This window comes from Penaeus chinensis, chromosome 21 (assembly GCF_019202785.1).
Source record: "Penaeus chinensis breed Huanghai No. 1 chromosome 21, ASM1920278v2, whole genome shotgun sequence".
Lineage (NCBI taxonomy): Eukaryota > Metazoa > Arthropoda > Malacostraca > Decapoda > Penaeidae > Penaeus > Penaeus chinensis.
Window position 1 is genome coordinate 7,485,872 of NC_061839.1, and position 21,382 is coordinate 7,507,253.

Sequence of the window (21,382 nt, forward strand, 5' to 3'; positions counted from 1 at the left end):
ACTGACTGACTGACTGACTGACTGACTGACTGACTGACTGACTGACTGACTGACTGACTGACTGACTGACTGACTGACTGACTGACTGACTGACTGACTGACTGACTGACTGACTGACTGACTGACTGACTGACTGACTGACTGACTGACTGACTGACTGACTGACTGACTGACTGACTGACTGACTGACTGACTGACTGACTGACTGTGTGAGTAAGTATTGAGTGAATGAGGGAGTGGTGACTGAGTATTAAAGTCAATTGTCGATGTGTGCATTGAATGTCTCATCATTCAACATATGGAAATCATTGCTCACCATAAGCACACGGAAAGCACAAATTCTAATCATTCACATCTAACAACGAAATAAACATGAGAATGGTAAATCTGACACCCCCGATGTTGCACTGGTAATCATCAGAAAGAATCGCTTGCATATCAAATTCCGCCCACCCATTAAGATGCGGGAATCATGCCCCTGACTTTAATTAAAGGGCGCTTGTCACTTCCTTGCCACTTACGTACTTATGAAAGCAGGACATTGCCACCAGCCTCCGATCAACAAGTGACCAAAGTGCGATCTCTCTTGGCAACAAAGAACAAAAAAAGATAACTAATAAATGACAAGAGCAGCATCAAAACAAACACTAAACAATCGAGATCGTTGAGTCAGCTGATTTCTTTTATTTTGTGCATTATTATTTTCACAGAGTTAATTTAGCGCTATAAAGTAAGCTCAGACTTTTATACGATGTTTTCAAACTTCAAAAAATATCAAATATGTAAATAATTTGCACAATGTATAATGAAATTACAAATTCCATAAAAAGTAATAAAAAGATATTTGCAATTAAAATACAACAAAACTAATATCTAAACAATACAAGGATCTAAACAAGATATATTTGACAAATAAAATGTTGAACCGAAAGACATTAAAATCGACGAGCGAAAGGAACCGCCGCCTCAGTCCACACAGTCAACACACACAAACACAAGGGTCTTTTCCTTTCCACGCTCCCTCCGAATCATGGCTGTCGGGAAGAATAAGGGCCTGAACAAATCGGGCAAAAAGGGATCCAAGAAGAGGGTGTAAGTTGATATATGTGGATTCATGTTGGAGTCAAGGTGTCGTTCTTTAAAGTGAATATGTGTTATTAGCCGAGGATTATGGAATTTTGGAGATGAATGCCGATGAAAATATAATAGTCCCGTGGGGTGTTCCCGGGCTCGGCGATATGTTGTTGATCGGAGCATGTCCATGTGTAAACAAAATCCTCACCAGTGCTTTTTCTCAATGATTTACACTAAAGTTACATGGAACATAACTTGAGATCAAATTTAGTTTAGCTGTTTTTATTCAGCGTCATTAAATAAAACTGTAAATTCCAAAATCCCTTAGTACCGGGTACCTCGAGTTTTTTTGTAAAGTTCAGAATCGCTCTGCAGCTTATTCGACAAACTCCCTCTAATGAATTCCGTCTTCGTCTTGCAGTGTCGACCCCTTCACCCGCAAGGACTGGTACGATGTGAAGTCCCCGGCGCTCTTCACCAACAGGAATGTGGGCAAGACTCTCGTCAACAGGACTCAGGGCACGAGTGAGTGGATGGAATTTGGTTGTTTCGCTTTACTATTAAGTGTTAAGAGTTGAACGCATGTTTAGTTCAAAGGAGGAGTAGGGGGTTGAGGACATGGGAGAATTCCTAGACGTTTATTTTATGACAGTTGGCAAAAGTTAGTACACAGGCAGTTAGTCTCTGGAGTTGATGTGCGTTTGATAATTGAGCATGTATACAAAGCAAACCCACCTGTCTACGATGTGTGTTACTCCTGCCAATAAACTTGGCGAGACTTAAAGATCCACAATCGTCGCCTCGTTAACCAAAAACCCCAAACCACGGGCTTACCCTAGACCCCATCGCCAGACAAAACAATTGTAGCAGCCCATATTCATTTCGGATTGTATTTGTCTGCCTGCGCAAATGTGTATCCAGTTTCCCCACACTAGGAAATATTAGTAATGATAAGGAGTTGTGGTTATGAAGTATCTGCTTAAAATAGACGGGTAGATTGTGCAAAAGTAATTATAGATGTTTATTACTAAACCAGGCCTACATATCAACTATGCTGGATGTTGGTGTCTTAACTTTCCTCTGTAATTTAGCACATTTGCATTAATAGTGAGGTTTGAATTATAATTTTATAGTTATTGTTACTGATTCACTACTGTTTTAAGGAGCTTGAAAATTAGTCTTGAGTAACAGGTACATATGCAGCAGCCTCATATTTACTGGGGAATGACAAAAATATCCTTCACATTACCTCTCATTAAGTCCACAATACCCTCACACAGCCAGAGTATAAAGTTTTCTGTAAGTAGTCACAGTGCTAAGAAAGGGTGGTATGTGGGGGAGGGGGATGTTTGGCCTCATGTCAGGGAATAAATAGAAGATAGGAAAGATTGAATTTTGGTTTTGCATGATACCCAGGTATCGGACTAAACATCTGGAGGGTACTTCTCTCTCGGCAATAAATTTCGTAGTTTCACACGGCCATCCAATTGTGCAGTTATTTCTTGTTTCAACTTAGCTTGTAATATGCATGAATCTGTTGCTGTTTTCCATTGCAAATGATATAGGTGAAAGTATTGGTTCATCACTATGAAGTGACCACACCAATCAAAGGCTGTCCCAATTACTTAAGCCACTCCTGGGAATGTGTCGTCCCACCCAGGGAGCTACCCCCCCCCCCCCCCAACCCAACCTAATCACTGCTTTTCCTTATTGGAGACTCTACCCCCAATACTCCTACCTAATCACCAAGGACTCGGTCTGTTGAACACTTGTTGCAACAGATTTTCTCCATTTCCTTCCTCTGTGATAATTGATGTAAAAGTATTTGCAAGAGGATAAACATATGAAAGTTCTTTTCTTTCGTTAAATTACTTATTATACTCAATTTATATTGTGCTCTATGGCTTTGAGTATTGTTGGCTTTAGTTTTACCATCTTAATTTTCCCAGACTTATTGGTTCTACAGAAATGTGATGCTCTGTTTATTACACATGTCTAATGCCAGACATTAATAGAACTCACCAATCTGGGGATTTAATTTTCTTAAATGATTCCTAGGTGGTGGTCTCTAATGGCAAAATGGGATGTGATATGGTAGATCAGTTTAGATTGTTTTCTGCTAAGCCACACCTTGCTGCATCATAACAAACCACTCAATCTGTGGAGTCTGTCTGTACACAGTGGCTACGAACCAGGCTTTTGGCTTGATGTAGCGAACTCCCACATTCAAAGTCAACTCGTTGCCATTATCTCCAGAGCATAGTTCATTTATTTTCTTCACCTGGCATAAAGAGGTTAAAAGGTTGTTGTTGTAATTTGGCTTGAAGTGTTAATAATTTAAGGGTACAGATGGCTCCCCCATATAGGGACTAAAGGTAGGAAAGTTAAGATTTCAATTTCTAGGTTAGCATGATAGTCAGGTAACCAATACCAGTTAAGCTCTATCTGGCCACAGCAGCAATAATAGATTAATACGTTACAGTATGGGTCGACTAGCTGGAGGTGTAAGTCCATAACTCCACATTACAAAATATATTTAATAATCTTAGTTGTTGAGACAGTGCACTGCCCAAGTGGATGATTAATATGGGGGGCTCCATTCCCAACCTCCCTGGGAAACCGTTTTCACCTCGGTATGCTCAGCGTAATAAGAGCTGAAACTCGGGAGTGCTAAGTGAATTTGTGCTTCCAGCGCCTTTTTATCTTTGTCAGATGGTTGTTTCTTGTACATTCTTGATTGCAACATTTTCTCTTTACAAGAGGGATTTTGGAATTAGATATCATTGATATACACTTATTAAATAATTATAGAAAAGACCATTTTCATTTACTTTTAGAATATCAACAGTTTTAAAGAAAAACATTCTTTACAGTACGGACACATTTTCAGCCCTAACAGCATGTCACAAAATTAATTCAACCATTTAAGGTGCTGTAACTGGACCTGCTCTTCAGGCACTGCACATGGGGAGGGTTGATGTGGGGCTTTTCCACCAACATTCCCTAAGAAACATTGTCTTCACCTTGGTATGCACAGCAAGTAGTAGTCCAATCCCCATGCACTGGCTGGACTTAGGCTCTAATCAGGGTTTTCCACAATCTTTATAATTAGCTGTGGAGTTGCCATTCATATCTACAAATTATTTCTTGTAGCAGGGAACAACTCCTCTCCTGCAAGAATATCATCTTCAAAAAGCCCTAGCTTATTGTATCCATACTGTAAAGATTAACTGAAATCTTTATATTCTCTAAGTGTTGCAATTAATTGCAAAACAAGTTTTAAGATTAAGTACAGTCATGGTATACCTATAATAAGTATTGAGATATTGTGCCGCAGATCAACTGGCATTCAGTTGTGGGGTTGGGGGTCTTGTGGTAGAGTGCGAGTTTAGGATAGGGTTTGTGTCTTTAAGTTTGAGAGGCCTACATCTTCGATGGCTGCAGTGCTGTTGTAAACTTTTACAGAATTATAATATTAATATATTCTATTGATACTTGGCATGGTAATTGGGATAGGTATACCTAGTGGTATAACAAAGATTGACCTGATGCTCTTGTGGAGAAGGGATGTAAAGAGCATGGGCTCTCATCTTTTTTACAATGTAGCTGTGACGTATAGTGTTCAACCATGATTACCTAGAACCTTTAATATACATTTGTGCAAATTGTGTATAAACAGTCCTAGATTAAGGTGTTCCTTCAGTAGCCAGCATAGAGAGGTAGGGATACTAGGTGTAAAAGTATAAATGAACTTTTTTTTTTTTTTTTGTAATTATTAGGGGTCAACACCCTTCAGATGATGAAACCCTTTCTGGAATGCAAAATCACAGCAAATTGGATCCTAAGCAAATTTGACTGATATCACAACCCATCATATGTGGAGGTTCTAGATGGTTAACCTTCCTTGCCACACATTCATTAAGTAAATGTTTTAGTTGAGACTTGGCTCCATACTATCATAAGATATTTAAATTTGATATTTTCTAGAACCAGTCTACATTTTAAACTATCAAATTTGGTATTGGATTTCCATTGATGTCTATTAACTCAGGCTATTGCGTACAATAAAGGCTGCTTACCTCGCCCTCACCTTGATCATGACCTCCCTCACAAGATCCATAATTGAGATGTCCTGTTTCTATTATGCCATTCAGGCTTGGGTGATGGTTTTGCACTCCTGGCAAGTGGTTGTGAAGATTACACCTTTCCCCCTGTATGAGGGCTTTTAGGGTTCAGAGCCTCAGAATCATATATGAAATTACTGCACAATCTAACTCCACCATGATTATCTAGAGGTAATGCCATTATTTCATGTGTATGAAAAAAGCATATTTACATGGGTGATAAAGGCTGAAAATCACAACTTGTCTAGTAATTTGATAAACTAGGTTGTCTTAATTATTATATTTTGAAAGATTGTTGGATGTAAATGGCACATCTTACTAAAGTTAAGAATTTTTCATGGTCTTCATTATTTGCTAATGATGCAAACATTTGTTTGGGTTTTAAACATTAGAAAATACATATTTTCATATAAATACCATAATAGCTTTACTGGGTATATCTGCTTGGCATTACTTGATGCCAACAAACTACAAAGTGTAAAGGCAGTACTGTCAGTAGTGAATGACTGACTGTCAGGCTATGGCAATACATAAATAAAACATGGCAGAGATCTTGCTGGCAGAAAGTCTACATTATGTCCCATATTGGTTTTAAATAACCACTGGTGCAGAATCACCAGCTAACAAAGGATAAACAAATAACTTGTATTCACCAGAATGCTCTGTTTGCTTAAGATTAGGGGGGGGGAAATCTTGAGTAGGGGTTGCAAGACTTTTTACTCTGAAAAAAATTGTATTGAATTATCCTTACAAAGTGTAAGATAAAAAATAGAATTACAAACATGCTATTGTCATCTTTCAAGGTCAAGGAATAGGTAAACACTTAGATTAAGTAGGCCAAGAGATTGACTCCTTGATGGCTAAACATGTGTTTATAGAATTTTTAAGTAGCTGAGAACAGATGTACCTAAAGAAAATGGGTTAATTCACTTTGAGCATTTTGCTTGTTTTTGTTTTAAGTCTTTCCATCCTTGAATTCATTTCAAGCAGAACTAACCAAGTTTTATTATATTTTAGAAATTGCCTCTGAGGGTCTGAAGAGTCGTGTGTTTGAGGTCTCCCTGGCTGATCTCCAGAATGAGACTGATGCTGAGAGGAGTTTCCGCAAGTTCCGCCTCATCGCTGAAGAGGTCCAGGGCAAGAATGTTCTTTGCAACTTCCATGGTTTCAGTCTGACCACTGACAAGATGAGGTCCATGGTCAAGAAGTGGCAGGTTAGAGATTCAAGTGATTTTATTAGTTTATTTAATCATTTGTTAACTCCGTAGTGAAAATTTTAATGTTTTCCCTCTCTAAAGTCTTAATTAAAAACCCCTATTAAACTGAAAGTTAGTCTTACCAATGTTTAGATTTGTGTAGTTCCAGGAGAATCTTTGATAATGCAGTTTGTGAGACTAATGAACTTTTTAAGATAAGCTGAAACAATTGGCTAGTTATTTTAAGTAATTTACTGATCAATCTCAATAATTGACCTTTGGGATTTCATTTATTTTCTAAGTCATGTTTTCTAGTCCTAAAATTTACAATTTTATTTATTCTAGACTCTTATTGAGGGAAACACTGATGTCAAGACAACCGACGGATACCTGCTCCGTGTCTTCTGTGTGGCCTTCACTGAGAAGATGGCTAGTCAGACAAAGAAGACTGCCTATGCCCAGCACATGCAGGTGAAGAACATCCGCAGAAAGATGGTGGACATCATCACCCGTGAAGTGGCCAGCAGTGAGCTGAAGGAAGTGGTAAACAAGCTCATCCCTGACACAATGGCTGATGATATCCGCAAGGCCTGTAACTCCATCTATCCCCTTAAGGATGTACACATTCGTAAGGTAAGATTGGTATAAAAACAGGATTTATAATAGTTGTTAGGACTAGTAAATCTCTTGAAATAAGTATTTTCATTGTAATACTTCAGAGAAAACCTTAGTCATTGCCAAGAAGGCAGAGGTATGGGTATGTGTTAGTTATATTATATTACAAAGCTTTGAAAGTTTGATTGTTAATCAGAATTATTTTATTGCAGGTCAAGGTTCTGAAGAAGCCCCGTTTTGACCTTGGCAAGTTGCTGGAGATGCACGGAGAAAGTGGCAAGGCCATTGCCAGCGGTGAGGATGTTGGATCCAGGGTTGATCGCCCAGACAATTATGAGCCTCCAGTTCAAGCCAGTGTCTAAATAAATAATAAGGACAGTGAATATTTTTTTCCCTATCCTTAAATAACCAAATAATTTCCCAGTGAGGGTTAATTTGAACAATATTGAATATTAACATGAAATGCATTCTGTCCAGAATGATGATGCAAACAGATAAATAGCATACGACCAAAACAAAATGGTAAACAACTTTTTGCCAGGCTGACTGTCAGTCCTGAACGGCCTGAGGGAACCATGGGCACGGTATTCCCCTGCCATACCTGGCCCTTACCCCTCAAGGGGACCATGAGGGGTGGACTATTTTTTTTCCCCCGACATACTCCAGGCTTATCATGGCCAATAATGAAGAACTAACCCCAATTTTAGGGGCAATGAGGCTTGCCCCTTTATCAATAGCCCCAATCCCAGCTCTCCTTTGACCACGGCTCCGAACACTGCAACAACTCCCCCATCATCAATGCCTACTAGTACAGTATCAACCCTAATCAACAACCAACCCCCAGGAGACATTTCTACTCTCCCAACATGCTCAACTTCAACACCTTTACTCCCACAACCTCCTTCATCAACCACCCCATCTCCCCTTATTACTACCTTACAACCTTATTGCCCACCTCCCCATAACACTACCCCCCTCAACACTACTCCCTCCTCCACACGTCCCCTCACTTCTACTACCCCCACCTCTACAAGAATCCTAAATACTCTTATTTAGCCCAGCCAAATGGGACCGATTTTTCGTGATCCCTCCCACAGCTCCCTACTCTCAAAACACCCTCCTCTTCCAACAATGCCTCCAAAAACAAGTAGGCAGTCTCTTTCCGTAGCCGACCCGACCACTCCCGTCTCGTCACAGTAACAACTGAAAACCAGGCTATAGCATTAACAAAACTAACTGATCTATGTGGTAATCCCATCCCTACAGAACCTCATCCAACCTCGATACTTGCACCAGAAAAGTCTATCTCCCCAACAGATTGCCCAATCTATGACAAAGAATGGTCAGATTGTGGAGAGGACTTACTCGCTTGTCTCACAGACTATGATGCAACATGTACAATGCTACTCCATTCCTCCCAGAGGAAATCGTAAGAAATCCATCAACATTGCCAAAATTACTTTCCGTAGACATGGCCTTCCCATTAATGTTTACATAGGTGGGGAATCCCTACCTGTCCGACCATACCAACCTCCTCGTCAGTGCCAAAATTGTTGGCGTTTAGGACACCCAGCCAAACACTGTCATTCCACAGCCAGATGCCCGCTATGTGCCCAACCTGGCCATACTCGATCAAACTGCTCTGCACAATCACGCACATGTGCAAACTGTGGCGGCCCCCATAATGTATTTTATAAAGGCTGTCCCACCTACAAATTTGAGTCTGAGGTAGCAACTCTCAGATTCAGACTTGGACTCACTCTACGTGAACCCAGACAGAATAAACGTTCCACCCCCTCTTCCCCTACCTCACAATCACCTCCACCTTCCTTTGCCCCTATTTTTCAGACACCAGACTTCTCTTCCCCCCCTCACAAGAAAACCTTTATCTCACAAAACTCCCCAACCAACTCCACTACAGAAACTCTTGAAGGTATCCAGAACTACATAATCGAGTCCCAAACTAATACTCATCCACCTTCAAATTCTACAACTCTCGCTCCCTCCACACTCAAAGTAACTGCCGATATCCATTCTCCTCCTACTCATATTCTCCCTACACCCAATCCTCCTACCCCAACCCAACAAAACCCATTCCCCCTGACTCCAGCCCCACCTATATTAACCCTCCCACTATCCCCTCTATCCCTTCCACTCTCTCCTGGATACACACGTGAAACCCTCATGTCACAAGTACCCTCTTCCCCAGACCCTCTACCTCCCGACACCTCTCCTGATACAACACCACCTCCCCAACCTCATTCTTTATCCCACCCTCTAGCACCTTCCCCTTCAAACTCTCTAACACGCACTGCAATCTTTGCCAGTAAATCAACGAAAGTATAACTATCCTTCATTGGAACATTCGCGGTTTCCGAATGTTCCTCTTTCAGTCCCACATATTCCATTGTCATGCCCACGTCCTCCCTACATAGACATCCCAACTTATCAGACATCCTTACAGAATCTCACACTTTCTGCTTTGACAACCTGTTTTCCTTCCTCAAACGCATATATATCCTTCACTTGCTCTAACCCCTTTACATTACCTCATCCGACCCTAACCCATTCACTCACCAATTCCTTAACCCAGCTTTAACAACTAATCACTAACCCAACCATCCTTCACTAACATTAACTATAGTGCTATATGACCTTAGATGTCTAGCACATTTATTTTGCTTTTAACCATTAACCATTAACCATTCTCTCTATTTCCTTTTCCTTTTCGTCTCAATTGCTAACTCATATTTTTTTCGCCACAATACTTTACCATAATGCAGTGTAACTTTTGATATCCTGTACATCTGTTTGTTAGCCATTGCCCATTCTGGAAATCACAAACATCGCCTTCCAAAAATCATCCTATCGCTATATACGCCTTAGATATTGACAGGGCAGAAACTTTTCAGTAAATAAATAATTTGTCAATATCAGCACCATTGATAAAAACCTTTATTTCCAAACTCTGAGAGAATGGGACATTCGTTCTCCTGTTTCGCCCAAAAGATAGCTTTTCATCCAAATAATAACCCATTCCATGGGTTCTATCTCCTGTTGATGCAAGAAATTCGCGTTTTGCTGTTGTCATTGTCGTCGGTCACCTCATCAACAGGAAATGGTTTGGTCATCCAGGCTACCTTGCCTCGCCTGTCAAGGTCAGAAAAGTAAGCCTGCAGTAAAAAGTCATAAAGATTAACTCCAAACTCGTCCTACACACTCGTGTAAGGGAACCTAAATTTGTCGTAAAAAACACATTAGCATTAAGTTAAAAGTGTGACACAGGAACAACCTTGGAGTCCGAGGCTTCTCGTTCTGCTCGGCATTATTGCTATCAAGTTGTAGACGTTTTTGCACTTTCTTGTGCTCTGTCTGTACCTTCAATACTTTGATTTTGCAGATAACAAGAGACTATAGTAGGCCTAGTCAGCACCCCACCTCAGACCCGCAGCACTCTTCTACACCAGGGTACCCCTGCGGGCTTTGACCCCTGGGTAGGGAGACCCAGTTGGCTTGGGCGTCCTTTCGGCGCACTTTTTCTTTTGTACTAAATTCCTTTCCTTTCCTCGTGTGACTTTCCTGAGCCTACTAGAGTTCCCTTGTGGGCTCCCGTATTCGCCTGGGAAGTGGATATCGAATTATTGTCTTCGCCTATGCAAGTTCGGGTGTAAGGTGTTTTCCACATAACTCGACCCACTTTTGGTACTGGAGAACGCAGTCAGGCTTCCATTGGGGTGGGGGTTAGGGGTAGAGGACGCATAACTTCAACACTCTCATATCTAGTGTTGTTAGGTTGATTAACAATAGTTATCTGGACACTTCAGGACAACGGGCACGGACCTAAGGTTCGGACTTGGTCCGAAACCCAGTATTATTGTCTCCCCGGCTACCCTCTCTGTTCAAGGAAGGGGGTGGGTGCATGGCACCTAACTCGACTTTGAACGATGAACAAACTGCTGACAAACGTGAACGGCAAGTTTTTGCAATCCCTCCAGGGAATGCGAGGTATCTGACTGTCAAGTGCGTAAATGAAAATCAATCGCTTTTGAGTGTTAACCCCCTCATCATCAAGAAGGTCCTTGATGGTCAAGTGGACGGAGATTTTTATTTAGTTTGGAAATTGCGAAATGGTGACTCTTGTAAAAGTGCATAACACCTCCCAGGTTAACGGCAATTAATTGACACAGATTCATGATTTCAAGACAAAAGTATCTATAAATACCTATAAAGAAGTAATCTTTCACAGGGATTTGAGAACAATGGAAGAAAGTGAAGTTCTTCAAAACATGAAGGATCAACACGTAGTGGGCATAACCAAGAAAGACGGGAATGTGCGACCCAAAACCGCATTGTGGTTTTTGGCTTTTCCTTCGAGTAAAATCCCCGAGTATGTGATAGTTGGATATGAACGTGTTCAGGTGCGACCTTATATATATATATATATATATATATATATATATATATATATATATATATATATATATATATATATATATAACTATGTGCTGTAATAGATACCAAAAATTTGGACACCCCTCATTACGCTGCAATGATAAAGATACAAATAAATTAACTTGTGGCAAAAATGTTTTTGCTCATGACATTGCTGCATGTACTGAGAACACTTTAAAGTGAGCTAACTGTGGAGCAGTCCGCCAATCTGGCTCTGCTAGTGCAGCTGCTTGAAGGAGACTGAAATGTTAGCATACATGAGAGGACATGATGTTAGTTAACGTGAATTCAAGAAGAAAGTTGAAGCTTTGACCAGCAAATCCAATACTTCCTACGTTTCAGCAGCAATTAACAACACTTCCAGTGCAAGCAGTATTAGTCAAGAGATAGCGGTTAAGGATAAAAAGTTGCTGATTTGAAGAAAACGGTTAACGAATGAAATTAAAGAATAAAATAATGTCTTGCAAAGAGATGCAGGGCATTGAGGCTATTGGCTTAAAAAAAAAAAACTATCGGAGGTCCCTGGGTAACGAGGGCGAGGAGGACGAACATCACTTCGTGAAAAAGAAAATTAAAACCGGCGGACAAGGCACTTCCAAACTCCACAAAACGTAACATTCACGGTAACCATTATACAAAGGAACTGTAGAAGTCTTAAAACTAAAGTTAATGGCTTTAGATTATTAGCCTCGTTTTATGCTACCGATATTATAGTTTTCCTACGAAACGCATATAACTAAACATGTATCTGATAAGGTCGTTTCGCTGAGGAACTACCATCTGTGTCGGAAAGATCGAGAGGGCAGGAGAGGAGGCGGAGTCGTCATGCACATCCACCAAAACTCCTTTTCAACGGAGTGGCGATCAATTCTGCTTTGGAGTTTGTCGTATGCAAAGTAAAAATCTTTAACACGTATCAGACTACATATTTATTGTCCACCTGACAAAAAGTAATTTATGATGAGCTTTTTGCTTTTGAGGTTAGTCTGCCACAAGACAGCTAATGTTCGATGATTTTCATTTTAATCATACGTTATGGTGTCCCCTGCGGGAGGATGGTAGAGGAGACCCAAGTAATTCAGTTTAGATTTATGATTCTGACCTGGTCCTATTATCGTCCACCCCGACGCGGGTGGATGGTAATGCCTGTAGTTTGAACTTCTGGTCTCTTCAACATGGCAGTCAAGTGCCTGTGGCGCACCGTTGGCGACTCGTTGGGAAGGGACCACTTCCCTATTTGTATTAAATATTCGTGCAACACAACAAGAACGCCTTAAGCAACTAAATTTAAGAGATTCGTCAGGCAGTTTTCATATACAAAAAGCTCAGAAAATTGCCATCCAACATTCCTGACCACCAAGGAAGCGGCTGAGTTGCAACCTATACAGGAAATGACTTTGATTACGACCAAGGTCTAATAATGGATGAGCCTGTAACGTCACCAGGCCCCAGTGAGACTCGATATTAATAAAGTATTTTAATCATGGTGTCATGGTTAAGTTGTTGGAAGTGTACAATGAAATTTGGAAAAGCCAGACTTTTCCAAACTTAAAGCACTTCGCCCACATCCTTCCCATATTGAACGGGGTGGGAATTCCAGATCCGTCATGTTCTACCGCCCAGTTACGCTGGCAAGTTGCTTATGCAAGGTCATGGAACGAATTGTTAACAGTAATCTATTGCATTTTTTAAATTCCAACTACTTACTAGTTGACGAGCAGTGCGGCTTCTTAAAGGAACGTCAAACTTGATCAGCTAGTAAAACTGGACAGTCAAAGAGGCAATTGCCAAAAAGTATTTGATGATTTCTATATTCTTAGCTATAGAAAATGCTTATGATATGACATGGGGATGTGGCCTACTCAGAAAACTTAATGCTTTTGGATGACGTGGAAATTTTCTTTGCTTTATTCAGAATTTAATTTCAACAGAACTTTCATTGTCAGTGAACATTTTTGTCACCAATATTATTTCCGTGTATAATCAATGACATCTTACCAGCTCCCCATCGGAATCTTAGGTACTCACTGTACTTGTGCATTATGGCATTCTAGCCGTGATGCAGAATTCCCGGCAAATCGCATCTGGCACTGATATAATTCATAACTGGAGCCTCCAGTGGGATTTTAAGTTTTCCATAAGTTTTAAGTTTTGAGGTATTTTTTTCACATAGTAGAAACCCGACCATCAGGCTAAATCTAGACAATCACCCAATTCAACATTCAACATTCTGCTAGACTTTTCGATTTACTCTTCGATCGCAGACTCATTTGGAAAGACCACATTGGTCAATTAAAAAAAAAAAAAAATGTCAAAGAGCACTAACTATAAAGTGTATTTCTGGTAATAAATGGGGAGCTGATAGAAAGTCTTTGGTAATGATATATAAAGCCATGATTGGTTCGGCATCGAAAACAAGTTTGAAAGGTTTGGATGCTGTGCAGAATGCTTGTTTGCGTGTGTCTTGGAGCCCTAAAATGTACTCGGATCGAGCGTCTTGATGTGGAGTCAGGAGTACCTCCCCTCCAACTCAGACGCGGCCTGTAGCACTGACCTATTCCGCAAAGGTGGCTCGAGACCAGAGACATCCTAATGGCAAATGAGGCATTGGGCCCTTTGCCTCGCGAATCCACGATCTCGTCAAGAAAGTCGGTCTAGATCTCTCTACCATCGATACCCTGGTTCAATCAAATACAATGTAATGGGAAACTGGAATAATGAAACTTAATAATGTATTTATTATTTTTTTTTTTTTCAAATTCAGGCCTCAAGCTAGCATTTAGTTTTTGTATTCATCTATAAATTCCAAAAAAAAAGGTGTGATGGTAATATATGTAGCAATATACTACATCGCAGATCTTTTTCATGGACCATTGCTAGCTTTTAATAATAAAAATAAATAAGCGTATAAGGTAAAATGATAAAGTTTTCCACTTCTAATTTTTAATCCTACAAATCACTCACGTTTCCCCAAAAAAAAAGAAGGAAATCATTCGTATTTGAAAGTTATGTCAATGCCCCGAGATTTCTCCTTGATCCAGCCGTCCATGAGGGCATCCAGCTGAGGGGACGCCATGTTCTTCCAGTCGCCAATCTCTCCTTTGCGGAAGAAGCTGCCGTTGAGGTCCACTACCGGGAACTTTGCGTCCCGCGCCTTCATGCGGCCGAAGCTGGTGTACTCGACTATGCTGTGGATGGGGTTCAGGGGCAATTTTTTACCTGTCTGAGGGTTAAACTGGTGATATCCGTTATATATATGCAGTTTACATACATGCTGTTATTTTAATTAACTTCGTTGTAACCCACACACACACACACACACACACACACACACACACACACACACACACACACACACACACACACACACACACACACACACACATACTTACACATATGCATAGACACACAAATATTCATACATATCGATATATATTATATTTATATATATATATATATATATATATTGACACGTACACACGATATATATATATATATATATATATATATATATATATATATATAAGTGTGTGTGTGTGTGTGTGTGTGTATTATATATATATATATATATATATATATATATATATATGTATATATATATATATATATATATTATATATATGCATATATATATATATATATATATATATGCATATATATATATATTATATATACATATATATATATATATATATATATATATATATGCATATATACATATACATATATATGCATATATATATACATATATATGCATATATATATATACATATATATATATATATATATATATATATATATATATATATATATATATGCATAAACATACACACACACACACACACACACACACACATATATATATATATATATATATATATATATATATATATATGTATGTATGTGTGTGTGTGTGTGTGTGTGTGTGTGTGTGTGTGTGTGTGTGTGTGTGTGTGTGTGTGTGTATCTATATATATATATACATATATATATATCTTTCATGCTAATATTGTGTGCGAAAAAACACTATCTTTACTCGCCTTCTGAGCTGGTCATCCGTGAGGCTACGACCCAGAAAGGAACTCAGTTTCTTGAGTTCCTGCAACACGTCCTTCTTCATGTCCTCGTAGAAGACCACGTGGAGGTTCGGGTGTTCTCTGCGGCGCCACGCCTGCTCCAGATGGTCCCAGTACGGCCCGTAGTGCAGGGACGAACTCATGAAGCTCTCGGCGAAGTCCTTGAACTCCACGGGGACTGTCACGCCCTTCATCATCCCGAGGAAGCGGTAGAGGGACACGCACACGTCCCTCGGGTTGCGGGCGACGTACACAACCTGCGGGTGTGGAAGAGTCTCACTAATGATTGATTATTTAAAATTATCTGCTGCGTCAACAGTTAAGGTAATGTTTGGCGATTACCTTGTGGGATTAAAAATGTTAAAATATAATTTTGCCACTCCTCCTCCTCCTCTCTCCTCCTCCTCCTCCTCCCCCTCCTCTTCTTATTTTTATTCTTCCTCCTCCTCCTCCTCATCCTCCTCCTTCTTCTCCTCCTCCTCCTATTCTACCAGTTAAATCTCCTACCTACCTACTTGCTCTTTAGTAGATCAAGTAGGTATTTTCATGATATCCTTGCACTAATATATTTTTTCACCTTAAAACCGTATTCGTCTCACCTTGCAGATGTTCAACATGTCGGGGTTAAGAAGATTGATGGGAAGGTGTGTCTTCAGGATCCTGGGGGACGGAGCCACTGCGGCCAGCTGGAGGGTCATGCCGTCCTCCAGGCGCCCTCCAGGACACTCCGAGAGAAACCTTTGCAGGAGTGGACTATTGTCCTCAGCTCGCGTGGGGTGTAGGAAGTCCTGTGAGTGTTTCTTTCAGTCAGCCATTTTGGCTTAAGTGATACGGATATTCATATGCAACAATTTTCTTTTGCTTTGTTTTTGGTTATTTTGTCCCTTTCACTTGTAAACAGTAGATATGAATGCATTGTATACGGACGCAACAGACGTCAACCAAACTGGTGCGTCGTTTTAAAGATTACTATTAAAATATCCATTAATTTGTAAAGAAAGCGTTTTCTTACATATTGATGGAAGCACATAAGGAATGTGCTTACCTCTCTTTAAACAAGTAGCAGCCGTCGGAAAGATATATGAATCCTCATGAATAAATAATCAATGCATAAGTATATGTATATGCAGGAAGAAGATTGTAAAATAAATAAATAAATAAATAAAATAAAAAATAACACTTGTTATGGACATCCTCACCATGTCGAGCAAAGTGGCTCTATGATGGTGCGGTTTCGCCTCCAGGGTGTCAAGGGCGTGCGGATTGAGGAGCGCCCACACCACCTCCGCGACCCACACCGTCCCGCTCTTCGGGTAGGCCGCCACCAGCACGTCGTCGCTGCGGAGCTCCAGGTTGTAGAAGCGCTTGGCCAAATGGGCGTACCTGGGGGCGGAAGGGGAGGCTAAGTTTGTTTGGTTAATTTAAGTTGTAAGCTTAGAGAAAGTAGTTATTAACGGGGGATGAAGGACTGTGGGGCACATGTGGTTCCCTTGGAAAGCAGAACGTTCACGCCCCCCCCCCCCCTCTATTTTCCATTGTTAATATGAGAAAGAATACTAGAGTGCGCTAGTACATGAGGCCGATTTTACCTGGCAGGGCCGATGAAGAATAATGGGAATGCATATTCATCAATTCAATTTAATAAATTATTGATGCTCTTCTGAGTGCTTTCTTCTTAGGGGAAGTGAGACGAGCACACACACACACACACACACACACACACACACACACACACACACACACACACAGACGCACACACATAATGATTGGCAATATGCTCAGAATTGTAAATTCTGAATTCTTGAAGAAAGACATCGTTGCAAATTGAGGTAAGGAAATGCCCATTAAAAGTAAATATCTTGACTAGACAAGTGATAGCAGACGTAATTAAACAATCATAAAAATGGCTAAAACTGCGAAATATAAGAGAAATTGAACAATAAGAAATCAGAGCAAGGAAGACAAGGAAACCTTACAAAATTAGAGAAGTCAAAACCAAAAACGATCAAAGGTCAGAGCATGAAGAGGCTTGCAGGGCGACAGGTCTCTCCAAGCCAGACAAGTTTACTTCCAGCAACAAAACGGAAATACGGACAAACAAGCAGAGCGGACAACTAGAATAACGAATAGCCGCATATTTTCGATATAATTAAATGGAGAAACAATTATAAAACCGACTGAATCATGCACTGAAACAAGCTTGACACCTCTTCAGAAAATGAAAAAAAACAAAAAAACATTAGGACCGATAGGGTAGAGGAAGGGTAAATGGAAATGGACGAAAATAGCAAGAATAACAAGGAATGGATTGGCAAGAAAGTGGGAAGTTAAAGATATTAAAATAAAAAAGATGAGTATGCCTAAAATATCTATGCCCTGTTGTACAAGAGCCTGGCCACAGAAATCACAAAATATCCTAAAGAATGCGCATGAATCTGACAGAATCACGAATACCACATTTTAAACCAGAGATTTTAACAGAATACTTGACAGGGAAGTACCTATTCACTAGTCGTTACTGAGCACCATATATCACCAGCACAGCGCGACAGAGTGAACCAGAGAGAGGGACCCTGGCAGATCGCCTGTGCTCCACAAAAAGTTAAAAGGGCAAGTTTTGAAGTACTGTCCTCAGCCGGACAATCTTGTGACGAAATCAAGATTTACAGGAAGTTGAAGAGACGGAATGAAGAAAGGATATGTTTTTATATTAGAAGAGAGTAAGGGGCGAATGTCCTTCAAATCTGAAGTAAGGAAAGAGCTATAGGGGTTACCAAAAAATGTTGGAGAGTGAGAGAGGACGAACAAATCTTATGGAAAATGTTCAGAAGTGATAGAATACAAATAGTGTACGAGGGATTTCCAGCGAGGAGAAACGAGTATATTTATGCCATGGGAGAGGCCAAGGACAAACAAACCAAAGCTCACCTACTGCATGAACAGTGAAATTGAAAGCAAAGATTAAATTGCTATTGTAGACGAAAGCATTGCCTACAGTAAAAGAGCAAGAAAAGTAAAAGAGCAAGATTCTTCATTAGAAAAAAACAAAAAACATTCAGTTTCTTTCAGGACTGGATTGGCAAGAAAGTGGGAAGTTAAGGATATTAAAATAAAAAAGATGAGTATGCCTAAAATATCTATGCCCTGTTGTACAAGAGCCTGGCCACAAGAAATCACAAAATATCCTAAAGAATGCTCATGAATCTGACAGAATCACGAATACCACATCTAAGGATAATAAAAAATAAGGTCAGACTGTATTTGAGAAACGCATGTGTAGATCAAAATGCCTCTTGGTTTTACGAGTGGCTGAGATAGGCTAGACTGCTAGGCTGTATATAAATAGATAAAAAAAAGAAAATCATTCAAATGGATGGCAAATAGGTACAATAATTCGAGGTAAATGCCTAAATTGAAGATGAGAAATGTCATTGCTTGTTTAGAATTCCGTATATTGTAATCAAAATCGAATATAACCTTTATTTATTGTAATATATATTTATAACAAATATGAATCCAGTCCAACAATCCTCTCAGGAGTCATTGTCCCAAAACCAACTTGAAAAAGACTAGAGTGGATTACCATAAGCATCAGTCTTCAGCAGTTATGTTTATTTTCATCAACGTTCATGTGTCGACCATAGGCAGTTATGCTAATATGCCTACGGGCGATGCAGAAATACAAAGATGAAGGTCATTGGAGTTCAGTTCCTAAAATACCGAATTTGATTATACGTTAAGAAGTGACGGAATTATTTTAGTAATTGTGTGCGCCTAGATCACACAATATTATAGAAAATATGAAGAGGGTTTCCGTGTTTGTGGCTGAAGATAATGGTAAAAAAAAATCATGACTATCGTTAGGCCTACCCCATTCTCCGCTGCTGACTCCCCGACTAGTATATGGGACAGATGAATTGGAACGAATTGGAACTGGGAAAAAATGAAGAAAATACATTTTGCAACAATAATCTACACGGAGAAAAAAAAGGAAAAAGTGCTTCATGATTATCACATATCAGTAACACACACATACACACACACACACACACATACACACACACACACACACACACACACACACACACACACACACACACACACATACGTACTCACTCCCGCTTCTTCTCAACTCACGTCGCAGGCATGAGGACGCCTCCAGGCTTTGTCCTGACGAAGGTTTTCACGCCTTTCGTGCGCCTGACTGGGTATCGGGCCATTTCTTCTTCAGGAATCTCCTCTAATGCCACAGGCAGCTGGTGCTCCGGCATGGCGCTCTCGGTCTGTCAAGAATAACAGAAGGGAAACCGGGTCAAGGTATTTTTTTTTTTACGTTTTGCTTTGTCTGGAATTCGAAAGATTAGTGATCCTACTATACTGCATGTGTAATCGATATAAACGAAAACGTAATTTGCAGGTCAACTTGTCACACGTCACTTGGTATGCATAAATGAAAAAAATAGGCATTATAAATATTATTATCGATAATAATAATAATAATAATAATAATAATAATAATAATAATAATAATAATAATAATAATAATAATAATAATAATAATAATAACAACAACAACAACAACATTAATAATAATAATAATAATAATAATAATAATAACAACAACAACAACAACATTAATAATAATAATAATAATAATAATTTCTACGGAAAAAAATATGGAACTTATGCACCTCACCAGTACCTCGGACAGACTTACACTTTGTACAAGACAAAATTAGCAGGTCATACTTACTCTTTTTTTTTATGATATTCGAAAGTGGCATAACCGATTAGTCCGTAAAAAGAAACCCCAACACATGTTTTTAACACTTAGATATATTTTGCCAACACAAATAACACCACTATCATTAGCCTGTCCTTTCACAAGTATTGTTCTACAGTTCGAGAGTTGTCATGATATACCCGTTGCTACAGATATAGCATGATGAGTAAGGTACACAAAAATTATCATTAAAAACTGATTTCTTCTACTATTCACTACAGCGAGTTGACTGATTATGGAGTTACTGAAGTGGTACACAACTTGCCCGGGTCTTCCCTGTTATTCGGTAGTTGGTCTCAAGCCGTGCCACTGTCATTATCTCTCCCTCTTCTTTGTCCCCTTTTCTTCTCTTTCTATCGTTCTTAGTTTGCAAGGGGTTGATAATCTATTTCCTTTAATGAATATTCTTCTCTCATCTCCAGCATCATCTCGTTATGTATATCCACACATTCAGCTTAACTTGTATTCGCCTTTTCACCAACTAAACGCCGTTAAAAAATATAACTCAGTGATAGCTGAACATGCCTTCTATAACACTATCAGACTCACAACCTAAGATGATTCTCAAAAATAAAACACGTATTTGCACATTTCGGTAATGGCAACACATAGCACACATTATAATGGTTATCATTAGTCCCATCCGTCTTTTTCTGTTTGGAATCTCACTAGAAAACAAAAAGTATCTCTTAAGCAAAACCGATTTCAAATGCGACCTTTTCAGTCAACATCTCCATCAAGTCTTAATCACCGACAAAAACTACGCTCTCACCTGTAATATCAGAGTGAAATAGGCAGCACAGACTGATGTGTTGTACGTGAACTTCTGCATTCGCGACTCAGGTGGGAAGACTTACAGTATAGTTGCCAGATATAATTCAGCTTGGCTCTCGGTCTCTCTGCCTCTTTCCTTCTCTCTCTCTCTCTCTCTCTCTCTCTCTCTCTCTCTCTCTCTCTCTCTCTCTCTCTCTCTCTCTCTCTCTCTCTCTCTCTCTCTCTGTGTGTGTCTGTTTATCTGTCTGTCACTCTCAACTTTCTCTTCCTCTTTCTCTCTCTCCCTCC

The 21,382-nt window shown here is 39.7% G+C and overlaps 3 protein-coding genes across 5 annotated transcripts in view; 1 reads left to right on the forward strand and 2 right to left on the reverse strand.

The window, feature by feature from the left end:
• LOC125036530 (transmembrane protein 192-like) overlaps positions 1-667 on the reverse strand; it is a 10,007-nt gene extending 9,340 nt beyond the window's left edge. The window contains exon 1 of one of the 3 annotated variants that reach the window (XM_047629196.1): positions 522-667. The gene's annotated coding sequence lies outside the window, so the exon portion shown is untranslated. Of the gene's footprint in view, positions 1-316; positions 452-521 lie in introns of those variants that run through there. The other 2 variants (XM_047629197.1, XM_047629195.1) reach the window with 2 other exon arrangements.
• A 288-nt stretch (positions 668-955) lies between these two features.
• On the forward strand, positions 956-7,392 carry LOC125036668 (40S ribosomal protein S3a-like). The gene is made up of 5 exons (XM_047629463.1): positions 956-1,092; positions 1,496-1,599; positions 6,216-6,412; positions 6,740-7,027; positions 7,222-7,392. The coding sequence occupies exons 1-5, from the start codon at positions 1,031-1,033 to the stop codon at positions 7,369-7,371; spliced, it is 801 nt and encodes a 266-aa protein (XP_047485419.1). The 5' UTR covers positions 956-1,030; the 3' UTR covers positions 7,372-7,392.
• A 7,058-nt stretch (positions 7,393-14,450) lies between these two features.
• On the reverse strand, positions 14,451-17,160 carry LOC125036391 (sulfotransferase 1C4-like). Its single transcript, XM_047628984.1, has 5 exons — positions 17,127-17,160; positions 16,737-16,939; positions 16,137-16,325; positions 15,502-15,794; positions 14,451-14,649 (listed from the first exon to the last, which is right to left on the reverse strand). Exons 1-5 carry the CDS (start codon positions 17,158-17,160, stop codon positions 14,451-14,453), a joined length of 918 nt encoding a protein of 305 aa, XP_047484940.1.
• Positions 17,161-21,382: the final 4,222 nt, after the last annotated feature.

Coding starts and splice junctions, on each gene's coding strand:
- LOC125036391 (XM_047628984.1), bottom strand. CDS start 17,160: ATGCATTCCCATTATTCTTCATCGGCCCTGCCAG. Junction 16,940..17,126: donor TTCTTCATCGGCCCTGCCAG/GTAAAATCGGCC, acceptor AAACAAACTTAG/CCTCCCCTTCCGCCCCCAGG. Junction 16,326..16,736: donor GAGCCACTTTGCTCGACATG/GTGAGGATGTCC, acceptor AAACACTCACAG/GACTTCCTACACCCCACGCG.
- LOC125036668 (XM_047629463.1), top strand. CDS start 1,031: ATGGCTGTCGGGAAGAATAAGGGCCTGAACAAATCGGGCAAAAAGGGA. Junction 1,600..6,215: donor CAACAGGACTCAGGGCACGA/GTGAGTGGATGG, acceptor ATTATATTTTAG/AAATTGCCTCTGAGGGTCTG. Junction 6,413..6,739: donor CCATGGTCAAGAAGTGGCAG/GTTAGAGATTCA, acceptor TATTTATTCTAG/ACTCTTATTGAGGGAAACAC.